At 34.9% G+C, this 21,129-nt stretch overlaps 2 protein-coding genes across 6 annotated transcripts; one reads left to right on the top strand and one right to left on the bottom strand.

Moving 5' to 3' along the window:
* Positions 1–2,922: 2,922 nt before the first annotated feature.
* LOC104779732 (methionine--tRNA ligase, cytoplasmic) lies at positions 2,923–13,908 on the top strand. 5 transcript variants are annotated; one of them, XM_087509843.1, is made up of 24 exons: positions 2,923–3,013; positions 3,140–3,312; positions 3,398–3,435; positions 3,501–3,840; positions 3,946–4,138; positions 4,368–4,499; positions 4,601–4,707; positions 4,845–4,910; positions 5,006–5,634; positions 5,780–5,931; positions 8,238–8,560; positions 8,903–9,047; positions 9,406–9,559; positions 9,628–9,783; positions 10,391–10,621; positions 10,695–10,838; positions 11,409–11,499; positions 11,612–11,718; positions 11,803–11,923; positions 12,453–12,565; positions 12,659–12,724; positions 12,818–12,946; positions 13,047–13,184; positions 13,285–13,908. In XM_087509843.1, the coding sequence occupies exons 11-24, from the start codon at positions 8,443–8,445 to the stop codon at positions 13,672–13,674; spliced, it is 2,103 nt and encodes a 700-aa protein (XP_087365969.1). In that variant the 5' UTR covers positions 2,923–3,013; positions 3,140–3,312; positions 3,398–3,435; positions 3,501–3,840; positions 3,946–4,138; positions 4,368–4,499; positions 4,601–4,707; positions 4,845–4,910; positions 5,006–5,634; positions 5,780–5,931; positions 8,238–8,442; the 3' UTR covers positions 13,675–13,908. The 5 variants fall into 5 exon arrangements, 3 of the variants coding, with proteins under 3 accessions (XP_087365969.1, XP_087365968.1, XP_087365970.1); XM_087509842.1 differs by adding an exon at positions 6,025–6,102 and having other exon boundaries at positions 2,923–3,312; positions 4,589–4,707; XR_015596491.1 differs by having other exon boundaries at positions 2,923–3,312; positions 12,818–12,950.
* An 882-nt stretch (positions 13,909–14,790) lies between these two features.
* Positions 14,791–17,330, bottom strand: LOC147945298 (thioredoxin domain-containing protein 9 homolog). Its single transcript, XM_087509841.1, has 4 exons — positions 17,171–17,330; positions 16,814–17,089; positions 15,282–15,440; positions 14,791–15,192 (listed from the first exon to the last, which is right to left on the bottom strand). Exons 1-4 carry the CDS (start codon positions 17,189–17,191, stop codon positions 15,016–15,018), a joined length of 633 nt encoding a protein of 210 aa, XP_087365967.1. The 5' UTR covers positions 17,192–17,330; the 3' UTR covers positions 14,791–15,015.
* Between the last annotated feature and the right edge of the window lie 3,799 nt (positions 17,331–21,129).

The following is a 21,129-nucleotide window of genomic DNA, read 5'->3' as shown; positions in this document are numbered from 1 at the left end:
AATTTTTTTATAAATCTTCTTAAAAACTAACTCTTTTTCTATATATATCATGATTTGAATTTTGGAAAACTGACATAAACTTATTCTAAAAAAAATTTACTGTATACAAAAATTACAAATAAAATAGTATAGAACAAAATAAAATAGTATGGAAGTATTGGTAACATGGGTGGTCAATAACTGTCGAGTTAATTGAATGGAAAAAAAATTATACCCTAAATAATATAACATAGGAAACTCAATCTATCAAGTTAATAGTGGTTTGGTTTGGGCGGCAATGATAAAATGGTAATAGTAGTGGTAGTAATAGTGGTGGTCATGAGGATGATAGTGGTAAGGATGCTAGCGTCTGTGATAGCCGGTGGTGATGTCAATGGAAGTAGTAGTGGCCAATAAAATTGCAAAAAAAATTATACTCTAAGGGATACAACATAGTGAACCCAAACTGTCAAGTTAAACGTACACCAAATAAAAAATTACTATACTAAAACATAGAGAACCCAAACTGGTAAGTTAAAAGTACCAAATAAAAAATTACTTGTTGGGCCGGGCCGATTAAAAACAAGGCAAAAAGAAAGGTAGAATTATCTACCTCAGGATCGAAACACTGCCTAATGAGAGCAGCTCAGGAGTCCCAATACCAGTGAGCTAAGCTCATAGGTGATATACAGACGCATAATAAAAATAATTAAAGTGTGTGTGATTGTAAAGAAGCTTTTTGTTTTTGAAATTCTTTTTGTGTTTTTCTGTTTTTTTCTTTGGTGTCTCTTCTTCACTCAATTGTTTGGGCTTAACGGAGGGGGACTCTGTTGAAAGTTCCAAATTGTATCTCCCAATGGAGCTAACCATTGCACTCCCAACACCATATCACAACCCCCTAAGGGAATCAACATGAAATCGTCTTTAAACGCTGTTCCTTGAAATGACCACTTAAACTGAGAAACTTTGCCCTGTACTCCCAATTTACTACCATCAGCAACCGCTACCCTTGCCTCCTGTAGCTTGTACTGCCACACCCAATGCCTTGGCTGTACTTGGGTTCATAAAGTTGTGTGTGGAACCAGTATCTAACAAAATGAACAAAACCTTCTTACCATGCGTCCCTCTCACCTTAATGGTACGGTAGTCTGAGACTCCTGAAACAGCACTTATTGACACTCGAGGCATGTCTTTCTCATCCTCTACCTCAACTTGCTCTTCATAATATTCTTGTTCCTCCACTTCCTCGTCTACTTCTATCATAAACACCTGCGTCTTCTTGTGCTTAAGATAGTGCTCCGGGGTATACTTCTCGTCACAGATGAAACACAAACCTTTAGCACGTCGCTCACTCATTTCTTCTTGTGACAAGAACTTTCTGTTCTTTGGAGGTTGAACCCCGGTGTTACCCACAGGTGCTTGGTTAGTTTGCTTAACCACTCCCTGATTCTTCACTGTAGAACTGTAGAACTCTGTTTCACAGATGACCATCCCCCTGAATTCCCCTTCTGGTGTGGATGAGCTCTCTCATACAACCGACCAAGTACTAAACATTGACGAACAGACTGAGGTTGAAACATGCGGATATGCATTTGTGTATCCAACCTGAGTCCTGCCAAATAAGCTCTCATCAGATACTCCTCTGAAAGTGACAACCTGTTCCTGATCAGCTCAAAGCGATGGTGATAATCAACAATTCCATTTGTCTCTTGTAGTTGCTTGAGCTCTGCGATAGGATCATCCAACACGTCTTCAAAGCGTTCCTGCAACAACAGCTTATAAGCTTGCCAATCACGCAACACATTCCTTCCCAACGGTGAGTGCATCAACGATTGATGCCAATCTGCAGCATCACCATCAAAGTGTATCGCAGCCATTTTGACCTTGAAGTCTCCTGGGGTGAAATCAAGCGAAAAAAAGTCCTCCACCTTAAGGATCCACTCCGCAACTCGCTCTCCATTAAACCTGGGACAATCAACCTTTCCCATTCGAGTCACACCAGCATAGTGATGTTGATAACCTCTATCCTCACCTCTGTTCTGATGGCCATACCCATCGCCTCTGTTTTGATAACCATAGCCCTAGCTCTCCTCTGTTTTGATAACCCGGTTCATCACCCTTGTTTTGATATCCCACCCCAACACCTTGGTGTTGAAAATCCGAGCTATCTCCGCTGTTTTGGTATCCTGATCCCTCACCTTTGCTTCGATACACCGATCCTTCTCCTCTGCAACGGGTAGACTTCTCCACCAAGTGTTCCGGTGTCGCCGATACTACCGGTTCACTATCATCACAGATTTGCTTCCCATGAGGTAAAGGTTGTTGATCAGTCCTTAACTTCACCATTTCAAACATATCGGCAATGTTGTCATCAAGTTTTTTATTTTGTTCAGCAATCGCAACTTCTAAACGTTCAAATACCTGAGCGATCTGAGACCCCAGTGTCACCTCCGTCGAAGGAACCACCGATCGCCCTGTTTCTACCACATCCTCAGCTCGGGTAAGCTGAGATCTCGTTTCCACCGCCATTGATTCCGAGGAAAACCTTGCTCTGATACCAGTTGATAACGGAATTAGTAAACAAACAAATACCACACTCAAATAAATGATAAACGGTACAACGTTCAAGGAAAACGCAGCAACGCCATCTCACCAGCAAGAATCTCAAGGAGAGAAACCAGCTAAACGATGAGGAAGAAAGAGTTCTAGAAGATTCTACAAATTCAGATAATACGCATAAAGAAAACGTGAGCTAACAAGTGCTCATATATAACTGTTAACTAACAGTGTTAACAGTAACAGCTTTATTCCGTGACGATGACAGCTTCTCCCAGCTCAACACACACGTGACATTCTCTTCTTATCCTGACTTTATCTTGACTTCACACGTGCAGTGCTAGCTCTTCATTTGCTATATCATCCTGATGGACAAAGGTTCTTATCACCTTCTTCCTGCGTTAGTACTCAAATGAGTACTAAACCCATTGTGGTTTTAGATTGCTACTGTGTGTGTTGGGTGTTCATATTCATTATAGTTAATGTTTATCTCTCTGCTGTAATTGTTTGTCTTTTTGAGTGTAGAATCATGAATCTCATGTCATCGCATTCTTATGTGATTGATTCTAGATGTAACTGGTATTGTAATTGATATTTTTTGCAGGTAAGGACAGATATCTTGGAAATCTGCGGTATTTTTTTTTTTTTAAAGAAGGTCATTCACTACATGAAGATCAAATACCATGAAAGTACCGTGGACAGTTTCGGGACGTTGTCTTTGCAAAGCTTTCTGGTGCCCGTATAGTACGCATAGCAGTCCACCCCAATGCTATGAAGGTAACTTTTTTCTTACTATGCTCACTTTTATTATCTTTTAGGTTTCCCTGAAAGACTAACCAATTCTTGATTACATTCTATGTAGATGGGATATGGGTCTGCTGCGGTTGAACTCTTGACCAGGTAAATGCATGATTACGACTTAATTGATTAATACATGCAGATGCATAATTGATTGATACGTGCAGATACTTTGAGGGTCAGCTAGCTTCAATATCAGAAGGTGATGATGAACTGGATGTGGAGCCTTCAGAGTTACCAAGGCTGCTGAAAATGTTAATAGAATTTGCTCCATTCTACATCAGTCAAATCCTAGTTGAGAATATCTGTTTCTCCTCATTCTCCTGAATTGGTTATTCTTGTATTGTCTACTAGTTCCTAACACAATTTCTATATATGGTTGGATCAGAGTGCTGTGACTGGTGAGCGAGCACACATGTATGCTTTCGAAACCATTAACATTAAGCAACGACACGTTTGAAGTTGATGAGTCGGATGAACTGGGCTTCTTCGTCCCCTTCCATAAAGGTTCATTGATTATTTAAGTGGAATCGAATGTTTCTGTATCTTCTGAGTATGACACTTTTCGTTTAATGTTTTGGCCAATTCTTCAACTTTGGACTTTTTTTGCAGTACTATTTTAGGTTGACAACTTTTCCTGGTGCGGTTTTATCGTGTTGATAATATGATCAACTTCCTGGAGGTTGATTCTTGGGGGAATTCATCAGATGGATTTTTGAAGAAACTCGCCCGTGTGCTTTCACCTTATGATATGGTTTGACTCAGAGGGTAGACTTCGTTGCCAAACTTCGTTGACTTCAATCTGGTTAGATTCACTCTCTGAAAGTCACGTATTTTATTGAAAAATGTACGGAATGCATTTATGACTCATTCTCCTTGAGCAATATATTGAGATATGTAGTCTGCTTAAACAACTACCCAGTGATAAGATTCTGCTTACAGATTCAGACAAATACCAACCACAGGTTCTAGCTTCATTCTCTGTCTTTTCGTTTGGTTTGGTAATAATTTTTTATTTTGTTTTCTTTCCGAAGGTCTATGACATCTGCAAAACTCTAGCTCATCATTATTTTCAAGAGAAGCTCCTTGTCTCGCTGTCATATGTTCAAGCATCTGTACTCCTGTGTTTAGGCTTGCTAGAGTAGTCTGATTTCTCGAGCATCGAGGTATACCATATCTACTCTTAAATAAATTCCGATGATCTGGGCCGCTGCTTTATGTTTTACCAAATATGTGGAGATAAATAAACTTGCAGAGACAAATGCAGATAGAGAGGGGGCAAATACACTCTCTTCTATTGAAGGTTGGAAAGAAGTTATACTGAATGAAATTGCAACAAAAGAGATAGAATCCACCTTACCTCGGTTGTGAGATGTAAGTTTAGATGGGGAAAACTAACAAAATTTTGCTCGATCGATCATAATATTCTCCCTCATTTTTGGAAATTAATAAGTACATACATGAATGTCTTATTTATGGTTGAAATGATTCATGGTGGCTTTTGGTTGCAGAGAGTGCTTGAACCTCACAATGTATCAGTAGATGAAGATCTCAGGGAAGGAGCAAAAGAAGTTGAGGTAATCACTTCTGTTTCCGTGCATGCCTATATTTTGTTTTGGTTGCCATGTAAGGTCGAAACATCATTCACACTCTCAAACGTTTGGGAATAAAGGAACAAATGAGGGCAAAGATAGAAGAACTGTTGGATCTTGAGCTGCTTCATTGAAGCGATACCATGGGAGAGATCACGGAGACATCAAGCACGGCACTAGCAAAAGTAAAGGAGGGTGGTTCCTCCTCGTCCTCAATCAAGTGCCCGATGCTCACCACGACCAATTACACGGTTTGGTCCATGAAGATGAGAATTCTCCTCAGGGTGCATAAGGTCTGGGATATCATCGAAGAACCTTCTGATGATAGTGAGAAAAACGACATGGCGGTGGCACTATTGTTCCAATCAATCCCTGAGACGCTTATTCTACAAGTTGGTGAGTTGGATACGGCAAAAAAAGTTGGTGAGTTGGATACGGCTAGAATGTGATCTTTAAATTTAAGAGGGCATGGTTGTTATTTTAAAACTAAAGAGGTGAGTGTTGCAAGGCAAAGAAATATAAAGGGCTATAAAGTTTGGTCCGTACGACGAACGCTTTCTCCCCTCGTCTCTCTCAAGTCTCAACACCTCCTGATAAAGTTCTAAAGCGCCTAAAGCAGCAGTCTCACTAAACCCTAGGCGGTTACGTCGCATTGCTTCGAATTAACCATGGAATCTCATCTAATTTCTCCCAAAAATCCCAAGACAAGGTTCGCCTCTCTCTAATCTCAGTAATTTTTCTGGCGGGGCCATCATTAGTTTCCAGCTCTCGTGAGGGCCATCACTTGTTAGCTAGGGTTGATTTGACAGAAGATTTTTGTTGTTTGTTTGTTCTGGGGGAATCCGACACTGCAGGCTCAGGTGTGCTGCGTGCTACAAAACGTTCACTAAACGTGCACACCTTGTTGACCATATGAAGATTTCATACCATTCAGTTCATCAGCCTCGGTGTGGGGTTTGCCAAAAGCATTGTAAATCGCTGGAATCTGTTCGGGAACACCTCAACGGTATGACATATTGACATTTTTTTTTTTTTTTTTTTTTTTGTTTCTCCATATTATGATGGATTGATGTGTATCCCATAACTGGAACAATTTCAGCACGCTTATCCAAAGAAATGTGCAAAACCATTTTCTCTCAACGAGACTGTGGGCTCTGTTTTCAAGTGTTTGATGATGGTACTGCTCTTGTCGAACAAGAAAACAACTGAACCACCCTTTGTAGTTTGCATACAAAAGCAGCTCCTCTATAGACTAGTAGTTTTCCTCTAGACCTCTAGTTTAATTGAATCTTCAACTTCGCACTTCCCACTTGAGATATGAGTAACAAACCCAGTAATTTAATTTAACTTTTTCATCCCCAAACATATAAAATGAACTAGATTAGGACCCGCAGGGACAAATTATTTATAACTAAAACATTTAAATTATAAATTGTATTTGTTGGTTAAATATGTTATAATTATATAATAATTGTTATTTTTTATAGTTTAAAGTTTAAACCATATAATACTGCAATATAATTTTTTTTACATAATATTGATTAATCAATTTAATTAGTTATGTCTATTCTTTGATACCGATAGTGCTAACAAAATAATGAAATGATGTTTTATCCGTTTAACAATCAATTAATGATATTTTAAATTTATATAAATATCGACAAAACCCGTCCCGCTATATAACTCCGTCCCGAGATATTTTAACTTGCACTATATAATCTTAATTTTTAATATTTATTGTTTTGTATTATAAATATTAGATTGAATTGATATGTTATTTATTAAGGTTGTAACCATTTATATTTTATAAGATTGGTGCTTCTTATAATTTTTAAATATTTATAATATTTGGAATTCTTAAAATGGTTTAGTATTTCTCATATTTGAACTTTCGTAAGAGTTTAAATATATTATTAATATTTTAAAGGTCTTCTAACTTTGTTTTAAAAGTTGAAATATTTAAACTTCTTATAAAGTTTAAATATTTATAATATTTGAAACTTCATAAACGTTTAAAAATATTTAATATTTTTAACATTTGATAAAGTATAACTTTCTAAAAAATATCAATATTTATAATATTAATACTTTTTATAAAATGTAAATATTTATAATATTTAACTTTTTAAAAAATTTAAAAATTTATAATATTTAACTTTTTAAAAATCTTTAAAATAAAGAACCAAAATAAACCAAATAAAAGTTTTTTTAAGTTTGAATGCCTGATAAATCAAGCTTTCTACTCAATTGTATTATGAATCATTTTGGTCTCTTTTATATTTTTATATTATGACTCTGAACTATCGCCCAATTTTTTTTGGTGATGTGGGATATTGTTCCCGTATTTTTTATTCATATATTGAGTAATATATGTCTGTTTAAAAAAATTTGTATTACATCATATGCAGTAAAAAATCACAATTTTTATTAACTAAATGCATTATAGAATAATTCAAGATAATTTAAATATAAATTCAAAAAAAAAGGAATTATATATTTATGTTTGAGTGAGGTAGATAGATTTCCTTATTTTTTTAAATCTTACGTATAATTAATTTTGAAATTTTTGGTAACTAATATTAAAGTCAATGAATTAAATGTAAAAAATTTCCAAAAAATATTTTTGAGCAAAAATACTAATATAGATGTATATGATATACAGTAAAACCTCTATAAATTAATAAAGTCGGGACCATGAAATTTTATTAATTTATAGAGATTTTAATTTATCGATAAATTAATAATTATTAATTTATAGAGAAACTTTCCTAATTTGGTAACAAAAATATTAAAAATAAGATTTAATCTTTATAACTAATATTTTTATAAAATAAATTCCAATGAAAATAATTATCATCATGTTTTGAAGATAGGTATCAAAGATTTTTATATTATAAAAAAAAATAAAAAAAAACTCTAATAAAAATTAATGTATAGATATATACATATATTTAGATAATTTTCTATAATTATTAATTTATATTATTGATGGTATTTACAAAGGAGTTTCAAAAAAAAATTTATTTTATTATATTATCGAATAGTATCTAAAATTACACTAGTCCCAACTTGGGACCGGAGAAATTTATTAATTTATAGAAGTTATTAATTAATTTATAGAGGTTCTACTGTAAGTAGTCCAATTATCATTTAGGAATGATTCCTTGACATTTAAGGAAGGACTCATCAACAATAAAGAAGTATTTTTTGAAATTGAGGAAACATACAAAATCGAATTAGTGTTTATGTTAAAGATTAGTATATTGTAAATTAAATTAGCGGGGATGTGGTATGATCGGGAACTATTGGCAGGATGGTATATGTGGTCTAGTGGGCCAAGTAGTGGGGCAGGCTACCACGGATAAAAATACTTTGGCCCATCGGGAGCGTGCCTAATAAGCTGAGCCGGCCCGTTTTCACACTTAACAGCTTTAAAGAGTTTTCCTCACATTCTCATCCATTCATCTTTTATCTCTTTGAGAAACCCTAAATAATTTGTGCCCCTTGCTGTTTCGCGATGGAGGACGGCAAGAGCGACGACCCCAAATTGCCGGTCCATGGCAAAAGAAATATACTAATCACCAGTGCTCTGCCTTACGTCAACAACGTCCCTCATCTCGGAAACATCATTGGATGTAATTGAATCCTTCCTCTCTCTTTCCCTTGATATATAATTACCTTTTATCTTTATAAGTTTATGTCCTTCTTTTTATATGATCGCAGTAAGTAATTTTCTTAACTGGCAAATTTGTTTTCTTCGTAAGTCAATTTAGCTTTGGAATCATAAGAATCCGATTTAGATATTCAATTTCCTAAAGGTGTTGCAAAATTTAAAACTGATTAATAAGTATAATTTAGAAATTCAATTGGCGTTATTGTGGGGTTTTTTGTTGTTGTTGTTGTTGTGTGTGCCTGTGACGATGCTGAAATTCAGGTTTCTTGCTGTTTTTTTTTTTTTTTGTTTTCTTTACGTCCAGGTGTTCTGAGCGCTGATGTGTACGCTAGATATTGTCGCCTCCGTGACTATAACGCTATTTATATATGTGGGACTGATGAATATGGGACTGCAACTGAGACTAAAGCTGTGCAGGAGAATTGCACCCCCAAGGAAATCTGTGACAAGTAATGTATCTTGCTTTCCTTATACTTTGCCCGTTTCGGTATCTTATTTGTATATCCTTGTTCAACTTCAGCAATATTAAACTTCTGCCCCCAATGAAAACAACTATCTCCCTTGGTTTAATCATTTGGATAAACCTCCAAAGCTCTTAACTGCTTGGATGAGTGTCCTATACCCCTCCGTATATTTTTAAAACCTAAAACAAAGCAACCTATAGTAGAGGAAATCATTAGCCTTGATGGATTTGTATCTGAACCCCCCCCTCCCCAAAAAAAAAAAAAAAAAAAAAATTAATCTTTGCTCTGTATTGAATCTGACTATGATTCACAGTTTTTTTTTTTTTTTTTTGTGCGCATTTAGGTTCCATGCCATTCATAAAGAAGTTTATGACTGGTTTGATATCAGTTTTGACAAATTCGGGCGAACTTCATCTCCTCAACACACACAAGTGTGCCAAGCAATATTCAGTAAGCTGTGCGAAAACAATCGTCTCTCAGAGGGCACCATGCAGCAGGTGAATTCTTTTACTCACCTGGCGATACGTGCCAAGCAATATTTAATTTTGGCCTATTGTGTCTTCAGCTTTACTGTGATACGTGCAAGAAGTTCTTAGCTGACCGGCTTCTTGAAGGTTCCTGTCCATTTGAAGGATGTAATTATGATTCTGCTCGTGGAGATCAATGCGAAAATTGTGGAAAGCTCCTTAATCCTACTGAACTCAAAGATCCAAGGTGCAAGGTGAGCTGCTTTGCTTCTCTCTTTCACGGCAATTAATTATCCCATTAAGGGATTGCATTTCCCTTTTTTTAATACCTTTTTGTAGCGCTGCAGTAAGTTTCTCTGGGACATTGTTTAGAACTTCCCGCCAGTAAAAATTCGCATATGTCTTTCTGCTTCTTCTTATGGTTGTTTATTGAGAAGATCTTGGGTGTGAGATACATTCCGCTCTGGAGCTATCTAGTGTATTTTTATGTTCAAAAGCATGGCACAGTTGCACCACTTAATAATAAGTGAAGACACTTATCATGCAATAATTTTTTTTACTATGGTCTTTCATTCACCTTACCCATTTCTCTTTCTTCTCTGCTTGTGAGACTGACCAACTGCTGCATATCTGCTATGGTGTTATGGACTGTGCATGTGCATTGCATATGTTATAATATATATTACTGGTAATGAGTAATGGCTACCTGTTTTTGATTGTCGTGTGCATGCTTCTTCTTTCTTTCTTCATGCTTATTTATACATGATAGCTCAATTCACTGTTTTCTTGTTTATTTAGTTTTCTCGTAGAGGTTCTGTTATTACAATCCTTGTGAATACTTATGTTTTATCTCTCAAACAGGTCTGCCGAACCACACCCCGAGTTCGCCAGACAGACCATCTGTTTATTGAGCTTCCGTCCCTGAAAGATAAGTTGGAAGAGTATATTAACGAGACATCTGTAAATGGATCTTGGAGTCAAAATGCTATTCACACAACAAATGCATGGCTTAGGGAAGGGCTTAAGCAGAGATGCATTACAAGGGATCTTAAGTGGGGAGTTCCTGTCCCACATGAGAAATATAAGGACAAAGTAAGGAACATAACTGCCAGCCAATATCATAAACTTATTACACATCAACTACTAATTTGAATCATGGGTATAGGTTTTCTACGTTTGGTTTGATGCTCCTATTGGATACGTCTCAATAACGTCATGCTACACATCTGAATGGGAGAAGTGGTGGAAGAATCCTGAGAATGTGGAGCTTTATCAGTTTATGGGGAAAGACAATGTGCCATTTCACACTGTGAGTAAATAACATTTCAGAAATTAGATTAACGCCTATGACTTGTTCCAATAGTTTTCCCCTTTCTTCATATGTCTCTCTGAGATAGAACATAAGAAGTCGGAAAAACACCTGCACCAAGACTTGTTTTCTGTTTTGAATATATTGTGTGTACTTATTGTTGTGACCTCCTTGTTATAAACACGTCTTATATGTAATTTATATGCTCGTATAGGTTTCCTGGCATATCTTACGCATAATAAGTCTGGCAATTTGAATTTTATCATATTTGCGATAGTACCTATTTTCTCTTTCTTCTCTGCTTGAGTGACTGACCAAGCGCTGTGTATCTGCTATGATTTCCGGGTTGGGGTAAAGAACTTTGCTAGTGCTAGGGTTATGTTTTTTTTTTTGCATCTATACTTCTTGAAACCATTGCTATATGATAGTGCATATAAACTCGGGTATTCTGATGATTGCTTTTTTTGGATGTGACTTTTAATTTTAATTTCTGGTTCTTGTCTTTTCTGAATCTATCCTCAAGGTTTCTCTTTGTAAATCTGACTGTTTCAACTGCCAATATGTTGTCAGGTGATGTTTCCCTCTACCCAGCTTGGAACTGGGGAAAGTTGGACACTAATGAAGACAATCAGTGTGACTGAATATTTAAATTATGAAGGCGGTCAGTTGATATATCACCACGGTTTCCATTGGGACTTGAACGACTTTGTTTGCTTTTGCTTTTTTTGCCATTTATAATAAACGAGGATATTTTTTTTGTTATGGGTTGTCAGGAAAGTTTTCCAAGAGTAAAGGTGTTGGAGTGTTTGGTAATGATGTAAAAGATACAGATATCCCTGTCGAAGTATGGAGATACTACTTGCTGACCAGCAGGCCTGAGGTAACTGACTGCCACTAGAAAATGGAATCATCTTTTCTTGATTTATCATAGGACGCTGATTGATACTGGTGATTGACCATCTAGGTGTCTGACACATCGTTTTCATGGGAAGATTTGCAAGCAAAACTGAATGGTGAGCTGGTGAGCAGCCTAGGAAACTTTGTTAATCGGGTTCTGAGTTTCATAGCAAGACCTGAAAATGCAGGTTGGTTATTTCGTTTTAAATATAAGCATTGGTTGGTAGCCGTAGATGACACTTTTGATTGTCGTATCGAAAAATTAAAATATGATGTTTTTGTTTTGAACAACCCTGTTGGTGCGCAAGTGTGAGATGTTTGAATATGTGATTGTGATATTTGTTTTTTTTTTTTTTCTATCGCACAAAATTGGTAGTCTAGAGTGATATAAAGATGCATATGGCTACAAAGGTCAACACTATTTGCTCTTTGACAATGATTCCCTTTCATTGTAAATTAGCATGCACATGGAATGATCAACAGTTCATGCATTTGCTTTTAGCAGGACGTGTTTAAATATCAAAAGCTTTTTCGTTTGCTTTCCCAAAATAAAAGAGACCAAGCATGAGGTTGCTGTATTGCACAAACTATGTTCTCTTTGAAATAGTGAGAACAGTTAGATACGAAGAACTTGTAAATACCTGCTTAGTGATGCTTTTGACAACGACTTTTGCATATCTGTCTGTCTATGATAATTTCCCTACAATGATGATAAAGGTTATGGGTCTGTCATTCCTGATGCTCCTGGTGCTGAATCTCATCATCTAACGATGTTGCTGGCTGAAAAGGTTGGAAATTTGGTGGAGGAGTATGTAGAAGCCATGGAAAAGGTGAGGAATATGATATATGAAACTTTGATCTGGTATGGGACATCTTAGATCCTTTTGTCTTCTTAATTAATGCTTTGAGTTCATCTGATGCAGGTTAAACTCAAGCAAGGGCTGAAAACTGCTATGCTCCTTTCAGGTGAAGGGAACAGATACTTGCAGGTAATTCTGGTATTACTGACTAACTATTGACAGAAGAAGCCTTATTGGCTGGTCAGTTACCTGACTTTGCTGTTTTCTTTTTTTTTCTTGTAGGAAAACCAATTTTGGAAACTTTACAGGGAAGATAAACCTTCTTGTGCAGTTGTTATAAGAACTGCTGCTGGATTAGTACACCTTCTTGCACAATTGTTAGAACCTTTCATGCCATCCTTTTCCCGTGAGGTAGGTCTGTTTGATCGTTTTGGAAAGGTTGATTCTATTTAGTTAAATTAATAAGAATCTCAAGCATTTGATGATAAGTGTGTCTCTTTGCATTTTGTAGGTATTTAAACAGCTAAATTTGCCTCCACACTTTTCTCTCTCTGAACAGAGAGGAGATGTGTTAGCAGCAAGTAGGCCTTGGGAGATTATGCCTCCCAGCCACATGATAGGCACCCCTCAACCGTTGTTCAAGAAAATGGTTACATAACTCTCTGATATGATCAATATAGACTGCATGTTATTATTAGCCATAGATGGTATGTTTTTAAATTATATATTGTGAAATGATATGATAACAGAAAGATGAAGAAGTGCAACAGTACAAAGAAAAATTTGGGGGAAGTCAGGCCGATAGATGTGCTAGGGATGCAGCAGCTCATAGAGGTGCAAGGAGGCGTGAAGCCCGTACTCGAAGAGATGCAGAAGCGTCAGGAGCTAGAGATGCAGAAGCAGAAGAAAATTTGCTGGAACAACTGAGGAGAGAACGATTGGCATACGAGGAACGTAGGAGGGTCCGATGGGAATTGAATGGATATCATCTACCAACGTATGCGGTTGAACAATCCATACAGCGTAGCTGTACCGAACCCGAAACTCCAAGTCAGACAATCCAAATTGATGGATGGCCTCCGGAGACGAGTTTGTTCTCCAGGAGACGGCATTTCACAGCCTCCACGAGTTCTGTATGAGCCGAAGAGCTGTACCGAAACTCCAAGTCAAACTACCACTGATGGTCCCTGCCTTGACCTACTAGCCAATCCTTGAAATCCCACTTTTTCTTTATAATTAACTTTTGTTTTCATGATTCTGGTCCATATGAATTAGGCCCATTATAACATGTATGAGTGGTACAAGTGACATGTAAACATATCTCTCTATTACAACATATTATGGCTTTCTTCAATTTGAAGGTTTGTTTGATGTTTTGATGTTGTATGATATCAAATAATTTATGGACTGACCCTCAAGATCTTCTCGTTATATTTTGATCATGAGGATCGTTTAGATATTGTAAAATATGTTCATGTATTTGTTATCTGAACCACCCTTTGTAGTTCGTATGCAAAAGCAGCTCCTCTATAAGGTGAATTTGCTGGAGACAAGGGGGACAAAAAAAAACGAAGGGAAGAAAGGAAAAGAAATGGGCCAGCACAATTGATTCTTAGGCCATCATTAATGGGAGAACACCAAAGGTGTTTTTAGTCCAAAAAAATTATAAAAATAATAAATAGTGGCTTAAAACACTTTTTTTAGTTTTTGATGAAGAACTGATCTAAGCCCAGTTCTTATTTGACGTGGCTTCATGTAATTGGACGAGATTTTTTGGAAAAAAAGAAAATATTTCATTTATATAAGTAAGCAATTTAAATGTTAATTTATAAGTTTTTATAATTGTAATATGTTTAAGAATATTATATTAATTTATAAGTATATAATTGCTTTTATATAAGTATGCAATTTAAATGTTAATTTATAAGTTTTTATAATTGTAATATGTTTAAGAATATTATATTAATTTATAAGTATACAATTACTTTTATATAAGTAAGCAATTTAAATGTTATTTTATAAGTTTTTATAATTTGTAAAATGTTTATGAATATTATTTCACTATATCTTTATTCTAAGAACACCATAATTAGTTCTTCCATTTTTTTTACCTATGATCTTAATAACTGATCTAGCATTATTTTCACTATATATTTAATCTAAGAACACCCAAAATAGTTCCCCTTTAATGATGTCCTTATAGGTCTCGGGAGAAGACTAGTTTAGCCTAAGGATAACATCGTGGGACACGTGGCAACACCAAAGATAATGTGATTTAACTTCAAAACAAAGACACGTGACGACCTGACGCTGGGACATCCCATCTTACTACGTAAAATCCACTGAACATAAGACACGTGTACGGTCTGGTCTTTGTATTTCTCGATCAAAAACCACGTGGGTCAGTAAAAAAACGAGATGTTAATTACTACTTAGTATTACAAATGACCACATGATACAAACGAACAAACCGTGGGATTTTATTCGGAGTCAGAATCTGAACGAGCACTCTGCCTCACGTTCCTTCTGACTTGTGTTGTAGACTTTGGTTTAAGAGATGACTCACCCTCGTAATGGATAACTTGCGCTCTGGCTATTCTCTCTTCCAGATCCTCTGTACTGAAATCATCTTTCCCTCCAAGCTCATTGAACCCAACCTATCAACGAGACAACGACAAGAACATTGTATCATCAACACAAATCATATTCTACAAGATGTTTTAGTTTATAGCGTGATTATTATTACCACATAATCATCGACTTTAGTGTTCTTAATGAGGGCAAGGGTGGGAAGAACAACAATCTTGAGCCTCTCAGCCAAGAATGGACTTTTCTCGGCTTGAATCTTTACAAAGCGTGTCTCATTGTGCTGCTTTGCCAATATACTCATGTGTTTATCCATCACCTGCACAAATATTTTCCGTTTATAAATCAATCATCCTAAAAATAATACATCAATCATCTTCATATACACAAGAGCATTTCAACGTTCTAACTTCTAATAAACTCAGAGATCACAGGAAAGATTAGGCATGCAAACATATTCACAAGGTACGCAGAAAGAACCTTAAGCTAAAACAGGTCGCAGAAACAACCAAACAAACAAGTAATGACTTTTTGAAGAAAGGCTAAACCCAGCAGAAAAAAAAATGTTGAAACTCGAATGAAATACGACAGCGATGATATTCATAGAGACAAAATACACAAGAGCAATGTTCCAATATCACTTCCAAAGCTCTAAGAAACTCAGAAATCACAGGTAATGCAGAAAACTCCACAAGGCATAAACTTGAACCTTATGCTAAAACAGGTCTAGTGGGTGGCTATGCACAGGAAGCACCATTTTTGGTTCTCTGCCTAATATCTCTTACCAAAATCATAAGCATTGTTATTATTACGTCACTTATCAAGAGCATTGTTAGTTATTATTACACCACATCCAAGCTCTAAAGAAACTCAGAGATCAAAGGGAATAATCAGGAAATGCAGAGAAATTTTAGTACCTCTGGAGAAGAAGCACCATTTTTGGTTCTGTATCTAACATCTCTTTTTGAAAACCGCAAACAATAAAATCAACAAGCGACAAACTTTTCAAACTCCAGCAGCAAAAGTCTCCAGCATCGTTAATTAGTAATCACTCTACCAAGCTCTAAAGAGTCTCAGAGATCACATGGAAGAATCAGGCAATGTAGACAAATCCACTAGACATCTATAAAATCGATACTAAACCAGATCTACTGGCTATGAACAAGAAGCACCATCTTTAAAAACAATTTTTCTGTACCTAACATCTCTTTTCGAAAACCAGAAACAATTAGACCAAGAAGTGACAAACTTTTCAAATCCCAGCAGCAAAAACTATCTCCAGCATTGTTACTTATTAAGCACTTCCAATCTCTAAAGAATCAGGCAATGTAGAAAAATCCACAAGGCATATATAAAACTTGAAATTTTTAATCTAAAAAAAAAATCTAGTGGCTATGAAGAAGAAGCACCATTTGTAAAGAAACAAACTTCTATCCCCTAACACCTCTTTTCTAAAACCAGAAACAATCAAACCAACAAGTGTCGAACTCTTCCAACCCCAGTTGCAACAACCACAATGGCACCAACATTGTTACTTACCAATGATTAATAACTAATCTAGTGTAGCCTCAGAAGCTCTAGAGAAACTAAGAAGAATCAAGCAAACAATACAAACACAAATCCACATAAACAATCAAACCAAAACAATTTGAAAAAGAAATGTTGAAAGGCGCAAGAATTGTGAATTTTTACTTTACAGGGCCAATTCTCACGGAAGAAGTGACAAACGACGCGTTCACTAGCTTTGACGACGGTGAAGAAGTCTTTCTCAGAATGAATCTCAGAGTATTCTCCATGTCCAAGGCTCATCCAACGTTTCTTCTTCTCCGCCATTTTCTTCATCTGCTTCAACCTTCTCTCTCTCAAAACTTCCAGATCGTCTTCGTCTAACTTCTCTAGAGACGCTATCTCATCGTCTAGCTTGTCTTCCATTGCTTTCGCTACCGTCATAACTTGTTTCTCCAGAATCTTCATTCAATTCATCCATCATCATAAAAAAATCAATTGATTTTTTCAAAAACAAATTCAAAATTGGGAATGAGATTGTACCTCTTGAATTGGATTCGCCATTGTTACAAAAGCTTCTTCTCGTGAGTTGCAGCTTTCAGATTCGAATTAATGATGATGATGACGACGATGAAGATGAAGCAAAATTACAGATCTCTCTTTCGTTTTTTTAGGTTAATTTTAAAAATAGATAATTTAAAACAAAGTCTCTATCTGAGATAGAGTCTCTTAAGAAAACGTTAGGATCCGGTTTAATCTTGAAACGGTTTAATCTAGAATCGGTTTAATCTTGAAACGGTTTAATCTAGAATCGGTTTAATGGAAAAAAAAACACATCTTAGTAGTATAGAATTTTTACTTTTCTATATAAATAAAATCAAAGATGAAAGTAGATTAATAAAACTAAAACATGATCAATCAAGAATTGAACCCCTAAAACCATCGTGTAACTCAAGTTAAATAACTCTGTAATAGAGAATCCTTAAAGTACGTTGAGTAGTCGATCTCCTAACACTTTTTTGTTTGTTTTAGTTTGTCTCATTGTTTAGAATCAAAGAGCACAAAAATTTTCGTAATCTATAATTCTTGAAGAAACTATATAGAAGATCATGGCTAAGGCGTGAGGTAAAACTAAAAGGTACGAGTAATTATAAAGATATGAAACTAAACATCATTATTAATTAGCACCCGATGTTAAAAACAAACGATTAAAGAAAAAACACAAACTGATCAAAACTATAAAGAAAAAACATCAAAACCAAAGGATCAAACTAAAATCTATTCGGCATTCTCCTTTGATTCCACGTTCAACTCCTTCTTCTCCACGTTAACGTCCGCCTTCTCCTTCGATTCCACGTTCAACTCCTTCTTCTCCACCTTAACTTCTTCTTCCTTAGGGGTCTCCGTCTTCTTCTTTGTAGCTAACTCCATGAGAAGGTCACGCTTCGTTGCCACATATACGGCGGCCGCTGAACCAAGAGCGCAACCTTTGCTCATAGGAGCCTTCATGAACTCGGTGGCCTTGGACAAATACTGTTTCATCATGATGATTGAGAAAGAAAGAGAGATATGAATATAAGAAGTTAATGAAGAAAAGCTTGTCTTGAGTCAATATTTGCTCTTTAAGTTTTTAAACAATGAACGAAGCTAGCTATATATATACGAAGTCTTATAACTTGGAGGTTACTCATAAAACCCTAACTAAACTTGGAGATCACACATTCTCAAACGGTAATTATACTTTTTGGTCTAATCTTAACATTTTATTAAACGTGATGACTTTCATATACGTGCTTTACAATTATATTAAAATTGGAAAAATACCAATTTATATTGGATTGATTACTGTATTTTCCCATTTTTCTTGAAGTGGCCTTTTTTTTCCAATGACGGTCTCAGAGACTTTCATATACGTGCTTTTTTCCGATCCGTCTACAACAGAGGCTTTGCTTCATTCATACGAAACAAAAAAGACCCTCTCACTGTGGAATCTTTTCACCTGTTTAATTGCAACGATCTTATCTGAAAAAATGTCTTCAATATTTTTTAATTTTTTATTATTATTTTATTTTCTCTAAATGCTATATTTTAATAGGATGTTTAGAGTTTTGTTTTTTTAGTACTACTATATAAAATATTTATGAGATCTTCTAAAATTACATGCAAACATTAAATATATATATATATATAGTTTAATTAGTTGGAGATATATATACATATATATATTGATTTTTTTTGAACACCAACATATATCTATTAATTATACATATAGATATATATGTGTATTTTATTTGGTCAAAAATTAGATTTATATAATTTTCTTTGAGTACTATTCTGCCATATATTTTGCCTTTGACTATCTTTAATTATTAACTCTCTTTTTGATGTTAAGAAACAAAAAAAACTCTACAGTTTTAACCAAAACATGTTTCTTATATTATGAAACATGGTGAATATTTTATTTTTAAATAAAGGTCAAAACCTGGTATCATTAAAAAAAAAAAAAAAAACTCCATATTAAACATAGAGGTAATTTAATTGTGGCAGAAACTAAAAATATATGATGTTAAACATAAGAGGTAATTTAACTATAAAATACTGTAAAAGGTTAAAGTTCCATATTCTAGTGATAATTTATTTTATTCTGGAAGAAACTAAAATATAAATATTAAAAACACATTTATCGCAAACTATTGGATTCAGTCATCAAAAGAATTATAAGAAAAGATATGAAAGTAAGCAAAAGAAACTAAGCATCATTAGCCGCTGATGTTAAACATACGATTTAAAAAAACACAAACTGATTAAGCGAAAATAGTCATTAGTAACACAAAACTGCTAAACTAAACTCCTCTACTCCGCGTTTTCCTTCGAATTCGCAGCCTCCTCCTCCTTCGAGTTCTTATTCTCCTTCTTCTTCGTGGCTATCTCCTTGAGAAAGTCCCACTGATGTACAACAGCTACGACGGTCGCTGATACAAGAACGACACCGATGGTCACAGGAGACTTTAAGAAGTCGGTGATCTTGAACAAATATTGTGACACCATGGCAAAAGAAAGAGATATCGGATAAAGAAGCAGTTGTCTTGATTCTATATTTTTCTCTCTCACAAAATTTTAACAATGAACGAAACAACGCTTTTATATATGATATATGCAAAACCCTAACTAAACTTGGGGCGCACATTCTCGAGTATTTGACACTTTTCTTGTCTTCCACGCACCAAGAGTCTTGGTCCAAGACTATAGAGTTGCTTTTTAGGAGGAGGTATTGGTTTAGGATTTAGAAAGAATTTTAATGACTTTATGTTCTTGCTGATTGTTAGAATCATAGAAAATTGAAAGTTAAAAATGAAGGATTCTAAGAGATTGTTTAGGAAGTTTTTTAAAATCTTGATGATTTGTTTTTTCTAATCTTGTAAAATCTTTCTATTTGATGAAAGAGTTTTCATGACTTTTGTTATGAACGAAATGATATAAAATCCTAAACCAATAATATAAAATTTGAATTCATTAACAATCCAAGATTCTTTTGTTTTACTTGAATAACATAAAACTTTTAATGACTTTATAAAACTCTTAATCCAATAATACTAGATTTATCAAGATTTTAGATAACTTTTTGCAAATCCACAACCAATAACACCAAATTTTTAAAGAGTTTTTAAAAGTCTTGATTGAATAACAACACATTTTACCTAACTTTTAAAATCATTAAAATTCTTTCTAAATCCTAAACCAATACCTGCCCCTTAATCACGTGTTTGTTTTGTTGGGCTATTGTTCTGGACTGGGCTTTTTATTTAAGCCGATGAGCCTTTTCCATGTAATTAAAACAGAACCAGAATTCAATTTGTGATCGCTTGTTGAAACATTAGTAATGTATTGTAGATGAAAATGATTTTGTGAGCAATATAAAGTTATAAACATTGAAGACAATAGCGCAGCTAACTTGTAAATTGTAATGTATCAAACATCATGCATGTTTAAATAATCCATTAACGTGGATTTGATGTGATGATCTTGCATGATATCCCCAAATTGTTGAAGAAGCTTTCGTAGACCCTGTTTTCATTACTATCCCAAATACTCTCATGGTTACAAAAGTTGTTTGGCTGTTACCTGATTTTATCATCCAATCTTTTCTATAGATCACTGTTGAAAAATTATAAATAAAACACTTTAGACCCACACAAAACAATTATAGATATATTTTTAAAAGAATCTAAAGTATGTACGTTGAGTATGGAATTCCTAACTCCTAACCTATTACAAATTTACAATATATCATCAACTTGATTTCTAAATAGTAAATTCTAATCTAGATTTTTTTTTTCCAAAGTATCTCATATAATTAAAATCCATAGTTATTAAATAATAATTTGACATTACATTCGATATCTCTAATTCAGAAAAACAATTAATAAAAAATTAATATAAAAATCTTCTATATTATTGCGTAATTTTTTTTCCTAACTTTCGCAATGTAACGTTAATACCAA

The sequence above is a fragment of the Camelina sativa genome, chromosome 4 (assembly GCF_030686135.1).
Source record: "Camelina sativa cultivar CO46 ecotype springtype chromosome 4, ASM3068613v1".
Classification (NCBI taxonomy): domain Eukaryota; kingdom Viridiplantae; phylum Streptophyta; class Magnoliopsida; order Brassicales; family Brassicaceae; genus Camelina; species Camelina sativa.
Note: the sequence above shows the minus strand (reverse complement) of the source record. Positions and strands in the feature narration are given on the sequence as shown.

What these genes read in the sequence shown, in the direction of transcription:
- LOC104779732 (XM_087509843.1), top strand. Translation starts at nt 8,443, where the DNA reads ATGGAGGACGGCAAGAGCGACGACCCCAAATTGCCGGTCCATGGCAAA. An exon ending in CAGAGGGCACCATGCAGCAG is followed by an intron (nt 9,560 to 9,627) that starts GTGAATTCTTTT and finishes TTGTGTCTTCAG; the next exon opens with CTTTACTGTGATACGTGCAA. An exon ending in ATATTTAAATTATGAAGGCG is followed by an intron (nt 11,500 to 11,611) that starts GTCAGTTGATAT and finishes ATGGGTTGTCAG; the next exon opens with GAAAGTTTTCCAAGAGTAAA.
- LOC147945298 (XM_087509841.1), bottom strand. Translation starts at nt 17,191, where the DNA reads ATGGCGAATCCAATTCAAGAG. An exon ending in GTGAGAATTGGCCCTGTAAA is followed by an intron (nt 15,441 to 16,813) that starts GTAAAAATTCAC and finishes ATATTTGTGCAG; the next exon opens with GTGATGGATAAACACATGAG. An exon ending in CTAAAGTCGATGATTATGTG is followed by an intron (nt 15,193 to 15,281) that starts GTAATAATAATC and finishes TCTCGTTGATAG; the next exon opens with GTTGGGTTCAATGAGCTTGG.